General features: G+C 46.3%; 1 protein-coding gene across 9 annotated transcripts in view; it reads right to left on the bottom strand.

Moving 5' to 3' along the window:
* The window catches only part of arb2a (ARB2 cotranscriptional regulator A), an 846,111-nt gene that overhangs the window by 380,035 nt on the left and 452,231 nt on the right, over positions 1–13,845 (bottom strand). For 8 of the 9 annotated variants that reach the window (XM_085988820.1, XM_085988880.1, XM_085988811.1 and 5 more), the window contains one exon: positions 7,238–7,357. The exons of the other annotated variant lie outside the window; for it this stretch is intronic. In XM_085988820.1, coding sequence (XP_085844946.1) covers positions 7,238–7,357 — 120 coding nt within the window. The remainder of the gene's footprint in view (positions 1–7,237; positions 7,358–13,845) is intronic. 9 annotated transcript variants of the gene reach the window in all.

The following is a 13,845-nucleotide window of genomic DNA, read 5'->3' as shown; positions in this document are numbered from 1 at the left end:
GTGGGAGGACAGTATGCAGGGCGAATAACATTGAAAAATCTCTTCCAGTACACATTGGCTGTGAGCATGAGGGGTGAGCCTGTTGCATATACAGCTCGAGCAAGGCACTCATCTGCATTCTTCTGGCTATGGTTATCCATTGTATCAAAGAACCTTCCAAGTGGGCCAGGAGTTGCTGATGATAAGGAGCCTGATGCTGAATGAGAACCATCATCTTCTTGAATGGAAGCAGAGGAACTCTGGGCTGACTGCTGTGAGCTTTGAGTGAAGTTGTTGCATTTGGATAAATGCTGCTGCATCTTTGTGGCATTCTTTACATATGGCTTTCTACAGTGTTTGCACATGTACACAGTCTTTCCATCTTTAATGCTGGGGGTAAAATGCTTCCACACATCCGACGGTAAACGTGGCATTGTTCTATGCAGAGAAATAAAGGGCATTCATCTCTGTGTCGAACTGCGGTCGATCAGCATGATTGCAACAGGGTGAGTACATTTTTGCTGATGCTCCATGTGATGGAAGCATGACCTGTACACACACGACGCTACATCACCAATAGTGTATTATTTTGTATATTTTAAATTGAAGGACAACAGAGTTCAACAAGTAACTGGTTTATTTGGTATAAAGTCTGATTTACTTACTGCATCATCACAACATCAGCAGAAAACAAAATGACTTCCCTCAGGACCCCTAACCTGGATCTTAAAAAAACTATAGCAGTCTTACAGATGCCTGCAGGCCAATCACAATTCGATATGCAAATATTACAAATAGAGGGAGCTAATCGCTCATCCACTCATCCGACCAATCAGGACACATTTGTTCACAGTCACACACAAAACTTGTAATTATTAAAACAAGCCAAGTAAGAAGATAAACATATATTGATTAAGAAATTCCTCAATAATTAAGATTCCATCTCTGCTAGTAATTTTAAGAGAGGACCTGTGGAAAAAAAAGAAAGAAATACAAAAAAAACAATATTATGCTAGCATGTGCTTTTTTGGGCAAAATTCCCAAAATTCCCAAGCTAAACTTCCCGTGGAAAATTTCCGGAAATTTACCAGAAACTTTCCCCCCCTTTGCAACCCTACCTGCCATATGAATCATCAGAATGGGCACGATTTATGCTCTGTTACCTTGGTCCTCCGAATCTGATGACGATCAGCCGCAGCAGCAGCAGAACCAGCCACACCAGCAGCAACAACATGAGTGCCAACCTTCTCCTCAACCACCTGATGCTGCACAGGGCATAGGGCATCAGCGCAGGGCTGCACCACGTTGGAGGCCATACCCCCAAAACAGGGTATACAGGCAGAGGATGAGTGTCCTCAACATGACGGAGCAGCAGTGCCAAAGGAAGCTCAGGCTATCGCACTAGGTCGTCGTCGACATTTGTGCTTTACTGAAGCAAGGCTTGCGGCCCAGAGGAAGGAGTGGACACTCCTTACCAGTGGCTGTCAAATTTACCCTTGCCCTCAACTTCTTCTCCTCAGGCTCCTTTCAGGCATCTGCAGCAGACCTTTGCAGCATCTCGCAATCGGCTGCCCACAGATGCATCGCACAGGTAACCGATGCCCTCTTTAACAAGTCTGCAAATTATATTCATTTTGCCACTGATGAAGCCACAGTCAATGAACGTGCGCTTGGCTTTGCCGCTCTAGTTGGCTTCCCACGGGTTCAGGGAGTCATCGACTGCACATATGTGGCCATCAGGGCATCCCATCACAACCCAGTAGCATTTGTTAACCGCAAGGGCTTCCACTCCCTCAACGTTCAGCTGGTCTGCAGCCATAGGAAGACTATCATCCATGTGTGCGCCAAGTTCCCTGGCAGGTGCCATGACTAGTACATCCTGCGCCATTGCACTGTCCCTCAGCTCGTTGCACTGCCAAACAGCAGCTGGCTGCTTGGAGACAAGGTATATCCCCTGAAGACGTGGCTCATGACACCTTTGAGGAGGCCAACAAATAAGCCTGAGGGATGTTATAATTAAAGCCACATCTCCACGAGAAGTGTCATCAAGCAGACAATAGGCTTGTTCAAAATGCGCTTCAGGTGCCTCGACAGAGCTGGAAGCGCCCTTCAGTACGCACCAGCTAGGGTCTCGCGAATAGTTATTGTCTGCTGTGCCCTGCACAACATAGCGCAGCAGTGAGGTTTAGTACTGGATGAGGAAGATGCCACTGAGAGCAGAGTCTCATCGGAGGACGAGGAGGCTCACCATGAGGTTGGTTACGAGGATGAGGAACACCTGGACGAGCCGGTGGTCCCATTGCGACCAGTACGTGAGCACGTTGCTGCCCCTCATGCCAGGGATACCCTTATCAATGGCAGATTTCAATAACTTCATGCAGCTCATACATGTGGCTGTCACCCGCGTACGCAGGTTTGCATCACCCAACACCAACACCATGCAGCAGTCAAACAATGATTGTCCCTTGTTTTGACTCTCACCGCCATTGCTGGGTATGAAATGAGCTCTGACCCTTCACTCTGCCACATCACACAAATTTGCCAACAACCTCCAAGTGTGACAATTAGATGATTTATTAATAGTACTTCATAGAATACTAACACGACATTGATAAAGAAAGACACATCCGAGTAACTACCCTTGTGACTATTTGTGTGGGATCTTTCTTTTCCGGATCCTTCTACGTCGTGCTATCCCTGCAGCTTCAGCAGAGTTAGAGGCAGCCTCCTCATCTCCGTGCTGCGCCTGCTTAGACGCCTTTGGCGGTCGTTCTCTGGGTTTTGGAGCCTGTGAGGGCGCCGCCAAAGTCTGCTCCTCCTGCGACAATGCATGCGCAGACTCGGCCATCACTGTCCGGGGGGCATCTGGGGCCCTGACCGAGAGGTTGGCAAGGGGGTGGAAGTCAGAGCGGATCCCCCACTTCAATGTCCCCTTCAACCATCATCCCTCTCATGGGCCACCCGCACTTCTCTGCTAGCAAGTAGTTGGAGAGCACCTTGCTGCACTTCAGTGGGGCCATGAGGGCCCACCTCTATACTGACATCCCTCCTAAAAAGGACGTCTATGAGCCTCTGGTTTCTCTCCTCCATAGATGCCCATCTCTCCTCCATTTTTCCCCATCTCTCCTCCATAGATGAGCATCTATTTGGAAGAGAAACCATGTTCTCATGAGACTGGCATCCCGTCTCCTCCATGCAGGTCACCATCCTATCCATGGAAGAAGCTACAGTTGCCAGTGAGTGTGCCACGGTGTTGCTCATGCTGGAGATGGACTCCTCCATTCTCTGTCGCAGTCACCGCGGTCACAAAACCAGTCAGAGCCTCTTGCATTTGTTCCTGCAGCTCCAGGATCGCCCTCTTCCTGGATGGCCCCCGAGGCTCAGCGTCTGCATGCAACTGAGCAGAGCTAGGAGACTCCTGCGCCCTCCGAAGAGGAGTCTCCACTGCTGTCAATGTCTCCACCATCTGCTGCTGCTCAGTTGTGAGACACCAGGTGACAACACTACTCTATCTCGCGACGTACCCACCGCTGGTGCTGGGTTGCGTTGTCTGAGGTGACACAGCGCCCTCAGAGGCAGGAGGCTCCTCTGAGGAGTCTTCTTGCTGTTGCTCCTGGACATTGAGGGGGGCTCTTGATGGAACCGTGGGAGAGTGAAGACATCCGTTAGATATATAGGCTGTCTACTGCAGACACATACCATTATCCACATGATGAGCATTCATCTTGTCTTGACATCACATCCCATATGAGGCAATGATGAAAGGCATGCAATTGTATGAAAATTTATTCTGTCACCAGCTTCTTCTACTGAGCCCCTCTCTCCATCCTCCACATCCGGAACGTCCACCACTCCAGCAATCTCCAATGCTGCCTCCTCTGCACTCGTCAGATATGACATGGGTTTGTGGAGGCCCTCCTCCCGTTCTCTCCCTCACCCTCTTCTTGTGGGCTATCTTTTCCTGCAAGGAGGGAAAGAAGAGAAGGTTCAGTGAGAGTGATGGTATGAGTGTAAGGAATGGAATGGCATAGAGCTTTACACTGACAATTTAATGGAGTAGGTTGGCAATACCAAGTTGCCTCCTTTTGTGTTAGTTGCTGTCATTGCATAACGATAAGGCTCAGTGTGAGGGCTGCATTGTAAGATGGCGACCTGATAATGTAGATAGAGTTAGAGGGATGGATGAAGGTACAAGGGATGTTGGGCTGTGTAGCATTGTGCAGGAGTAGGTGTGGCAATGTAGAGTGGTGTGAATGTAATGCGACGCACAGCAGCATCAAGGTAATTGTGGGTTAATACTCACTTTTCCTGAACTTACTAGATCATTGAACCTCTTGCGGCACTGCATCCAGGTGCGAACCACCACTGACAGCAACGAAACCTCCTGCAATATATGCAGCCACGCTGCATTTGTCTGCTGGGAAGGCCTCTTCCTGCTGTCCGCAGGGACGAGAACTCCCTACGTGCTCTCACTCCCTCCACAAGATGATGGCGTGTCTCATTTGTGAAGCGAGGTGCTGCTCGCTGGCGCTGCAAGTTCATAGTGCAGAGACTCAAATACTGATAGCATTGAATGCTATCAATTTGCAACTGACAGTAACTGGGGCCATGGTCCCTTTAAATAAACCGGCAATAACTGTCATCCGGTGACGTCACCAGACCCGCACCCTTTAATAGGGCCGAGGAACACACAGGGCGGGCCTAACAAGGCCCATTAGGGCAAGATTCGATTTATCGACGGGATCCACGCAGCAGCGGTGTCGCCCCCCACCGCCGACCTCTCCCGCCTTGAAGCTGCCCAGGTAGGCACAATCGCGGCCCTGATTAATGTTCCCTAACCATGCTGGAAGTGTGCATTGTGGACATCTGGTGCAGACAGGATATGGGTCTACTGTTCCCCCATGGTAGAAATAGCCTGTTGAGCCTCACAGTCAAGAATCGTACATAGATAATGGTACCAGAGGGCAAATAGAAACTTATAAGGGCTCGAGTTTCATCGGGCCGTTGAGGCGGGATTAGAGGCGTGTGGGGGGTTAAAATCACGAAATCGGGGGGGCACGAACACATCCCACCCCCAACCCGCCTCCATGCCCATTTCACAGGAGGCGGGTACCCGACCTGTGCTGGGAGCCGCCTCCCAAAGGCGGGAAGGGGATTAGTGCCAATTAACTGCCTGTTAACAGGCAGTTTTTAGCCTAATCCCTATTTTTATCCCTGAAGTGTGGGCTTCCCGATGGCTCCAAACCATGCCAAGTTAGCGAGGCGGACCATCGGGCTGAAGGGCTTGGAGGGTTCAAGATGTCTGGTGTTCAGGTGAGTGATGGGTGCATGAGTGCAGAGGTAAGTGTGTTTAGAGTGTGTAAAGTGTTTAAATAAGTTTTACTTACCTTTACTTAATAACGTAGCCTTCCTTCCTTCAGGTCTCGGGAGTCCCTCATCTCACCGGCACAGAAAGCAGAATGGCCGCGAGCTGTCAAAATCTGTAGCATTCTGCTTTCTGTTCTGGAGAGATCTCTAAATCAGCCTGAGAGGAAGGAATTAACTTAGTGTACAGATTATCAGTGTTTGACAGCTTCAAAGAGCTGTCAAAAGCTCTTGACAGATGAAATATCAATCTGTGACGTCACCTGTTGCCGGGTGGCCCTTAATTAGTCTGCTGAGCCCACTGGGTCAATCAAGTGAAAATCGAGTGGGTTGGCCACAACTCGATGGAGGCGGGACTACAACCCCAAAAGTTATAGTCCCGCCTCCTACACGCCTCCATTGATAAAATCCAGCCCTTAGAGTCCACTGCACAGAAGCACCACACGGACTGCAGTGGTTCAAGAAGGCGGCTCACCACCACCTTCTAAAGGGCAACTAGGAATGGGCAATAAATGCTGGCCTTGCCAGCAATGCCCACATCCCGTGAATGAATAAAAAAAATTAGTCCAATTGCCCTTTGCCGGCATTTATCCTCCACACGAGCCTCTTCCCACCCTTCTTCATCTAACCCTGTCAGCATATTCTTCTATTCCTTTCTCCCTCGTATGCTTATCTAGCTTCCCTTTAAATGCATCTATACTATTTGCTTCAACTAATCCTGTAGCAGCACATTCCACATTCTCACCACTCTTTGGGTAAAGAAGTTTCTCCTGAATTCCCTATTCGATTTATTAGTGACTATCTTATATTTATAACCTCTACTTTTGGATTGCCCCACAAGTATAAACATTTTCTCTACATCTACCCTTTCAAACCCTTTCATAATCTTAAAGACCTCTATCAGGTTACCCCTCAGCCTTCTCTTTTCGAGAGAAAAGAGCCCCAGCCTGTTCAGCCTTTCCTGATAAGTATATCCTCCCAGTTCTGGCATCGTCCTTGTGAATCTTTCTTGCACTTTTTCCAGTGCCTCTATATCCTTTTTAAAATATGGAGACAAGGACTGTGCACAATACTCCAAGGTTCTATACAAATTTAACAGAACTTCTCTGCTTTTCAATTCTATCTTTCTAGAAATGAACTCCGTCACTATGTTTACTTTTTTATGGCCTTATTAACCTGCATCACTACTTTTAGTGAATGTGTATCTGTATCCCTAGATCTCTTTGCTTATCTACCCTATTTAGACTCTTATCCAAGCAGTATGTGGCCTCCTTATTCTTCCTACCAAAATGCACCACCTCACTTATCTATATTGAAATTAATTTGCCAATTACGTGCCCACATTGAACTGCACCACAACAAAAAAGCATTGGCTCCAGGCGAGGAGAGAAATTTGGCAGAAAAACAAATGAGCAAGTAAAAGGAAAACCAAATAACTTTTCCAAAATTGTTTTATCATCTATGGCCGAAGTCCAGTTGTTTACATTAAACAGCCAGTCATTGATCAAAAGGATCTCTATTCCAATCAAAGAATAACTAATATTTGTATCCTAAACAGACGGAAAACAAAAAATAAGGAATGCTACAATCACATTCACTTACCAAACCTGTTTTAACTATTATACACCAATTTTTGGCATTAAAGATTGTACTACTAAAAAGAAGCCAAATAAATGCATTTATCCATGTCCAGTGTTTTGGTGATTAAAAAATAAAAAATAAAGATTTAGGATTAGAAGCCAGGTTACTGGATATCTTGAAAATTTAGGCTGGAAATCAGTTTTAAATTGTTTCATTGAGCAAGAAGTACAGTATGCTTAAAATTTTTGAAGTGTGTAGTAAAAAACCATGCATCATATTTGGTCCCTTCTGACAATGAAAACAAAGTACTTACTAACTCCACAAATACCAGGCCACCGTAACTGTGGGCAACAAATACTACACTCTTGGCAGAAGATCTAGAAATGAAGTGATCCCAGACGTAGAGTGCATGCTCTTCTGGTGTGCTGTTATCCTGCAAAAAATGGAAGAACAAAGACAATAAAAAATGCTAATCCATGTTGGGGAATCATGCTACTTTTTGGGGGATGAATGATTGGAGGATTCTGGAGAGTGTATGCTTCTTGTAAAAAAAAAATGTTTTTGACTATATTTTAAAGTAAATGAGATAGATTTTAAACCACTCTAGAGGCATCCTGGATTAGTTTCGCTGTTAATAAGAAATGTTTATAAAATTATAGAAATTATAGAAAGGAGAGTATAAATTCCATCGTGACTGTGTCAGCTCGCTGAAAGAACAATATGTTCAGTTCCCTTACACCATAACCTTTAAAAATAATTCAAATATTTATCCATTTCCCTTTAAAAGATATTAAGGATTTTGTTTCCACCATTGTTTCTGATAGAGCAGTCCACATGCAACAACTCTCTGCTTAAAAAGACTTTCCAAACTTCTCACTTCATCCTTTCAGTGATAAACTATCCCCTCTATTTACAGATTAACCGAACAGTGGATGTTCTGCTTTCTGCACTTGGCCGTAAACGATCACTTGGGCATAGATTGCATAGAGAAAAATCGGGTGTGTAGAATTGCACACCCGTAACAGGACCTGCCTGATTTTTTACCAGTCTGTTTTTCCTCTATGCGCCACAACCAGCCAATCATTTACATCCAAGTGCAATATAAGGGAAATATGCCTAATAAGGTACAATTATCCTGCCACAGTTTATCCTATCTTCCCGACACTTTTCCAGCACTGAGCCAAGAAACCAGCACTAACTCTTTTTAAACTGTGCAAATACAGTATAAGTGTTTTAAGTGCTTTAAAAAACTGTAAGTTTGTTCCTACATCAGTACTCAGAAATAGGCTTTTCCTTTTTAAAAGTTACAAGGGCAAGTGTGTAGGCATTCATGGAGGAGGCTATTGGCATAAGCATTGACAGGACAACAGGAGGGATAAGCAGAGAAGACGGTGCGGGTGACGGGCACAGAACATGAAGCAATGTGCAGGATAAGTAGCTAACAATGAGATGTTTGGGGAAATAGGGGGAGGGTTTAATGGTCATTGTGCACAAACCATTAAATGGAAATAAAAGCTTCTCTTCCAGCTCACCATGAGCAATGCCATAGGAGCTTCCAGTAACATATTAAGGGGGAAAAATTTGTGTATGCCACGAGAATTGCCGGTGTCACTGGCAACTCGAGTTAACGGCTAGCTGAAAATGGCCGCAGTGCTACCGTTGAAAAATTTGCACTGGGAGTTGCCGATGTGTAACGCAGCACTAACTTACTGTGCAGCGCCCTCCTCGTTGCATTAATGGAGGCCTTCGACCCGAAGTTCCCGTCCACAGTGGCCGTTGCAGCTTCTTACAGCCTGTGGGAGCAAGGCTGTGGAGTTTGCAAGGCATTGTGGGCAAGTGGCAATGCATTCAGAACTAATAAAAATTACAATGCAGTGAAAAAATGCAGCTTTTAGCCCTTACTGCCTTTCAATAAAACATTTACCATTAAAAAGCCCCAAATGGGATTCTTCAACACTTAAGAATTCCCTTCTGAACCTCAAAAAATGGGAAAAGTGTTTCAGCAAGCCAGGGAAGGGGTACCCAGGGTCTCACACGCAGCACTCCAGCTTTGTGCAGGGGGTCAACACTGCAAGAGAGGTACTCTACCCAGAGGCCAGGAGGCCCTCCAGAAAGAATGATGTGGGACCACATCACCGAGGCCGTCACTGCCAGCAGTGTCACCCCCACCTGGCTCCAGTTCCCAAAGAAGCTTCAGGACCTCAGACAAGGTCAAGGTCAGTGAATGCATCTTCAAAAGCCGTCTCCTACCAACTGCACCATTAGCCTCACATGCTTCTCAATGCACGACTCCCCCCATCACTCACCTACCAATAATCTGTACCAATCACGAGGCACATCTCCCATTCCTAGCCACATCTCACCCCCTTGGAGGAGACGGTGCAGGCCATTCTTGGCAGGGGCATGGCTGAGACCTTGGCCAGCAGCGGGGCTGAAAGGCTACAAGATGCTGGTATCCTCATACGTTGTCCTCCTTCTCGTATGCACCTCTTGCTTTCCCGCCCTCTCCTCAGTACAACTCCACCCTTGTGCCTTCCACATTTCACACACCCAAGAAATGCAGCCTGCCCAGCCAGTGGTTGACCAAGAAGTGGCTGCAGCATGGCTGGTGGAAGGCTGCTGACGTTCAGTGGGGGACACTGCAAATGGCTTTGCTGGTCAACCTTGAGGAGCTGGTGGCTGGGAGTGTCAAATTAATCTTCTTCTTCTTGTTCTTCTTCACTCTCCTCTCCCTCTTCTTGGTCAACCACTGGCTGAGCAGGCTGCATTTCTTGGGTGTGTGAAATGAGAAAGGCACAAAGGTGCAGTTGTGATGAGGGGAGGGTGGGGAAGCAAGAGTTGCATGCCAGAAGGAGGATAACGTATGAGGATACCAGCATCTTGTATTCTTTCAGCTCCGCCGCTGACCAAGGGCTCAGCCATGCCCCTGCCAAGAATAGCCTGTACCATCTCCTCCAAGGGGGTGAGGTGAGGCTAGGAATGGGAGGTGAGCCTCGTGATTGGTACAGATTGTTGGTAGGTAAGTGATTGGGGGGGGAGGAGTATTGCATTGAGAAGTGTGTGAAGCTGGTGATGCAGTTGGCAGGAGACGGCTTTTGAAAATGCATTCACTGACCTTGACCTGTGGTCTGAGGTCATGAAGCTTCTTTGGGCACTGCTGACAGTGACGGCCTCAGGGATGTGGTCTCACATCGTTCTTTCTGGAGGGTTTCCTGGCCCCAGTGGGTAGAGGACTACTCTTGCAGTGTTGACCTCCTGCACAAAGCTGGAGTACTGTGTGTGAGACCCTGGGTGCCCCTTCCCTGGCTTGCTGAGCTATTTGTGTTTGTGCTGAAGCACCTTTCCCATTTTTTGAGGTTCAGAAGGGAATTCAGCTTTAAGAACTGATGACTCCCATTTTGGACTTCTTTTTAATGTTAATTTTTTTTAAAAGGCAGAAATGGCTGAAAACTGCATTTTTTCACTTCATTTTTATATTTATTAGTTCTGAAGGCATTGCCCTTTTAATGCATTGCCCTTTTAATTTCCCATAATGCCTACCGAACTCTATTGTCTTGCTTCTAGATGCTGTTGGAAGCTGGAACGCCGCTTCTGGTGGCAACTTCGACTCCCATGCCTGCACTAACGCCACCAGGAGGCTGTTACACAGTAAATTAGCACTGGGCTAAAAATCTTTAGCCCCCCGCAGCGTGAATTTTTCTCTTGTAACGCTGCATCCATTTTCAGTGGCCGTTAACCCGAGACCACGGTGACACCGGCAACTCTCATGGTGGCCACGAAATTTTAGCCCTTTGTCTCCAAGGGTTGTAGTGCTGTTTCTTACTTACCAAAGAGACATGCCAGCTGTGTTTCCACATTTAGCAGTGCTGCAGCACTGCTGACCTGTGGCCCAATTTTAACTGCTCCACCCCTGCTGCTCTCCTCTTACGGCTGCTGACTCTCCACCATCTTCTTCAAGTTACTTTCAACTTAGGCACCTTACAGACCTCCACTCAGCAGTTCATGCGAGCCCTGCACCAACCAGTAAACTCTCTTACAGGTTGGTTCCATTTGTCCTCACTTTGTCCCACCTGGGGTCTCTATCACATCCACTGCTGCGCCTAGTCCCTGCTTCACTCCCGACCTTTAGCACTATGCTCGTACTTCCACTCCAGCACTACCGAACTAACAACTGCTATTCCGCCGCTCTCCCGTCACCCTTACATGCCGCAGCCAATGTCACATTTCTGCTGTCACACTTGCACCTCTTTCAAAGTAAAACAGCAAAATATCAGAACTGAAGAGGTAAGGAACATATGAATCAAATGGAGAGGCTGGAAAACTGCCAATGAGAAACTATTAAGGGCTTATGAAAATAACCAATCCTAAATGACCAGCAAGGAGAACGTACCAATAAAAGGTGAAGAATAACCGGTCTAATCATTCAAAATACTTTTTGAAAAATGTTACCTTTTTTCTCAGGAGTTCAAATTTCTAATGTCCATAATAAGGTTTATACAAAATAAAAACATCAACCGATTACATATTTCACAATAATATGGTTAAATTTACCCATTGAATTATCTCTTGTGTCTTTTCATACCTTTGCTGAAAGTTTTACTTCAAGGTAAAACTTCAAGCCTGTCTCAAAAGCTAAGGCTTTGGCTGGATACTTTTCAGTAAAACAATTCTGCTGCACTCAGAATGTGCCACATCTGCACATTCTGCAGTATGTACAATTTTCCAGCATGCATCTGGATTCCCTGGTCCCACACAGTGAAGACCTACTGCAGTACTACCTCACACTTTCAAATTTGATACTGCTTTGGTACCAACATGAATTCTGTGCTGCAAATCGTGATTGTCTGGCTCTTTCATTTGTTTTTCTTTTCAAACATTGTTTCATGTTTCAAATGCCAAATTTATATGGATGCTGATTGTACTTAACTCATGCCAGGGGTTAAAGGAGGAATGCCATATAGATAATCTTGTAACATCACTTATGCTTTATTAAAATATAATGTGAATCATTCCACTGCACTGGGCATTATATACTGCCAGCCTCATCCATGATGTTCCCAGAAATGTGTGTCAAGCACTACCATGGCAAAGTCCTGGTGTTATGGGACCTCACCCATTTTTTCTCCATAGTGCTCCCGAGAGAAGTACTAATGGGAAGTTCTGATGTGGTGTGTAAGGCGCCAGAAATTGCACTAAGAATGAGGACTCTCATTTATTCGGGATGAATGCGAGCAAGAGCTGCGGGATCTGGAAAGAGGGAGTAGTGTGAGTTGGAACAGAAGCTAAATCACTGCTTTTTCTTAAGAGCCAAAATGCAGTACCAAATACAGGAAACTTTGTGATATCCGGCACCGATGGGACCAAGCTGTTGCCGATCTATCAAAACTGCCGGACATACAAAGTTAATGTTGAAGCATACGGAGGTTTTCATCTCCGTATCTGACAACAAACACTGTTGCTTAGCAACAGCTTCTAAACAGTCGGCTGCAGCTGCAAACGTCTCTAGCTGAAGCTGTTGCTATAGCTACAGACCTTGCAGTGCCTGACTGGGAAAAAAAAGCAACGAGAACTAAAAAAACTTATAGAAAACGGCTCCTGATTTTTGCCGTTAGATCGAGTATTCCGGACATATAACCTCCGGATAAACCAAAGTTTCCTGTACATAGAATCATAGAAAATTACAGCACGGAAGGAAGCCATTTCGGCCCATCGTGTCCGCGCCGGCCAACAAAGAGCTATCCAGCCTAATCCCACTTCCCGGCTCTTGGTCCATAGCCCTGCAGGTTACAGCATCCCAAGTGCACATCCAAGTACTTTTTAAATGTGGTTAGGGTTTCTGCCTCTAACACCCTTTCAGACAGTGAGTTCTAGACCCCCACAACCCTCTGGGTGAAGAAATTTGCCTGCAAATCCCCTCTAAACCTTCCACCAATTACTTTAAATCTGTGCCCCCTGGTTTTTGATCTCTCTGCTAAGGGAAATAGGTCCTTTCTATCCATTTTATCTAGACCCCTCATAATTTTATACACCTCAATAAGGTCTCCCCTCAGCCTCCTCTGTTCCAAGGAAAACAAACGCAGCCTATTCAGTCTTTCCTCATAGCTAAGATTCTCTATTCCCGGCAACATCCTTGTAAATCTCCTCTGTACCCTCTCTAGTGCAATCACATCTTTCCTGTAATGTGGTGACCAGAACTGCACCAGTACTCTAGCTGAGGCCTAACTAATGTTTTATACAGTTGAAGCATAACCGCCCCCCCTGCCTGCTCTTGTATTCTATGCCACGGCTAATAAAGGCAAGCATTCCGTATGCCTTCTTAACCACCTTATCTACCTGGTCCGCTACCTTCAGGGATCTGTGGACATGCAGTCCAAGGTCCCTTTGTTCCTCTACACTACTCGGTGTCCTACCATTTAATGTGTATTCCCTTTCCTTGTTAGCCCTCCCCAAATGCATTACCTCACACTTCTCCGGATTGAATTCCAATTGCCACTAACTGCCCACCTGACCAATTTATTGATATCTTCCTGCAGTCTACAGCTTCCTTCTTCAGTATCAACCACACAGCCAATTTTAGTATCATTTGCAAACTTCTTAATCATACCCCCTAGATTCAAGTCTAGATCATTGATATATACCACAAAAAGCAAGGGACCTAGTACTGAGCCCTGCGGAACCCCACTGGAAACAGCCTTCCAGTCACAAAGACACCCATCAACCATTACCCTTTGCTTCCTGTCTCCGAGCCAGTTTTGAATCCAACTCGACACATAGGCCCCGATTTTCCCGGAGCTGTCGGGCGGGGTTTCAGGCGGACGGGGGCTGAAAATCGCAGAAATTTCGCCCCCGTCTTTCAGCACGACCCAAATCAGTCCCGCCCGCCGCAGGCGGGAATGGTCAGCGGGAGCCTAATGACCAATA

Source organism: Somniosus microcephalus, chromosome 1 (assembly GCF_052327205.1).
Source record: "Somniosus microcephalus isolate GS21.2 chromosome 1, FLI_Smic_1.0, whole genome shotgun sequence".
NCBI lineage: Eukaryota > Metazoa > Chordata > Chondrichthyes > Squaliformes > Somniosidae > Somniosus > Somniosus microcephalus.
Note: the sequence above shows the minus strand (reverse complement) of the source record. Positions and strands in the feature narration are given on the sequence as shown.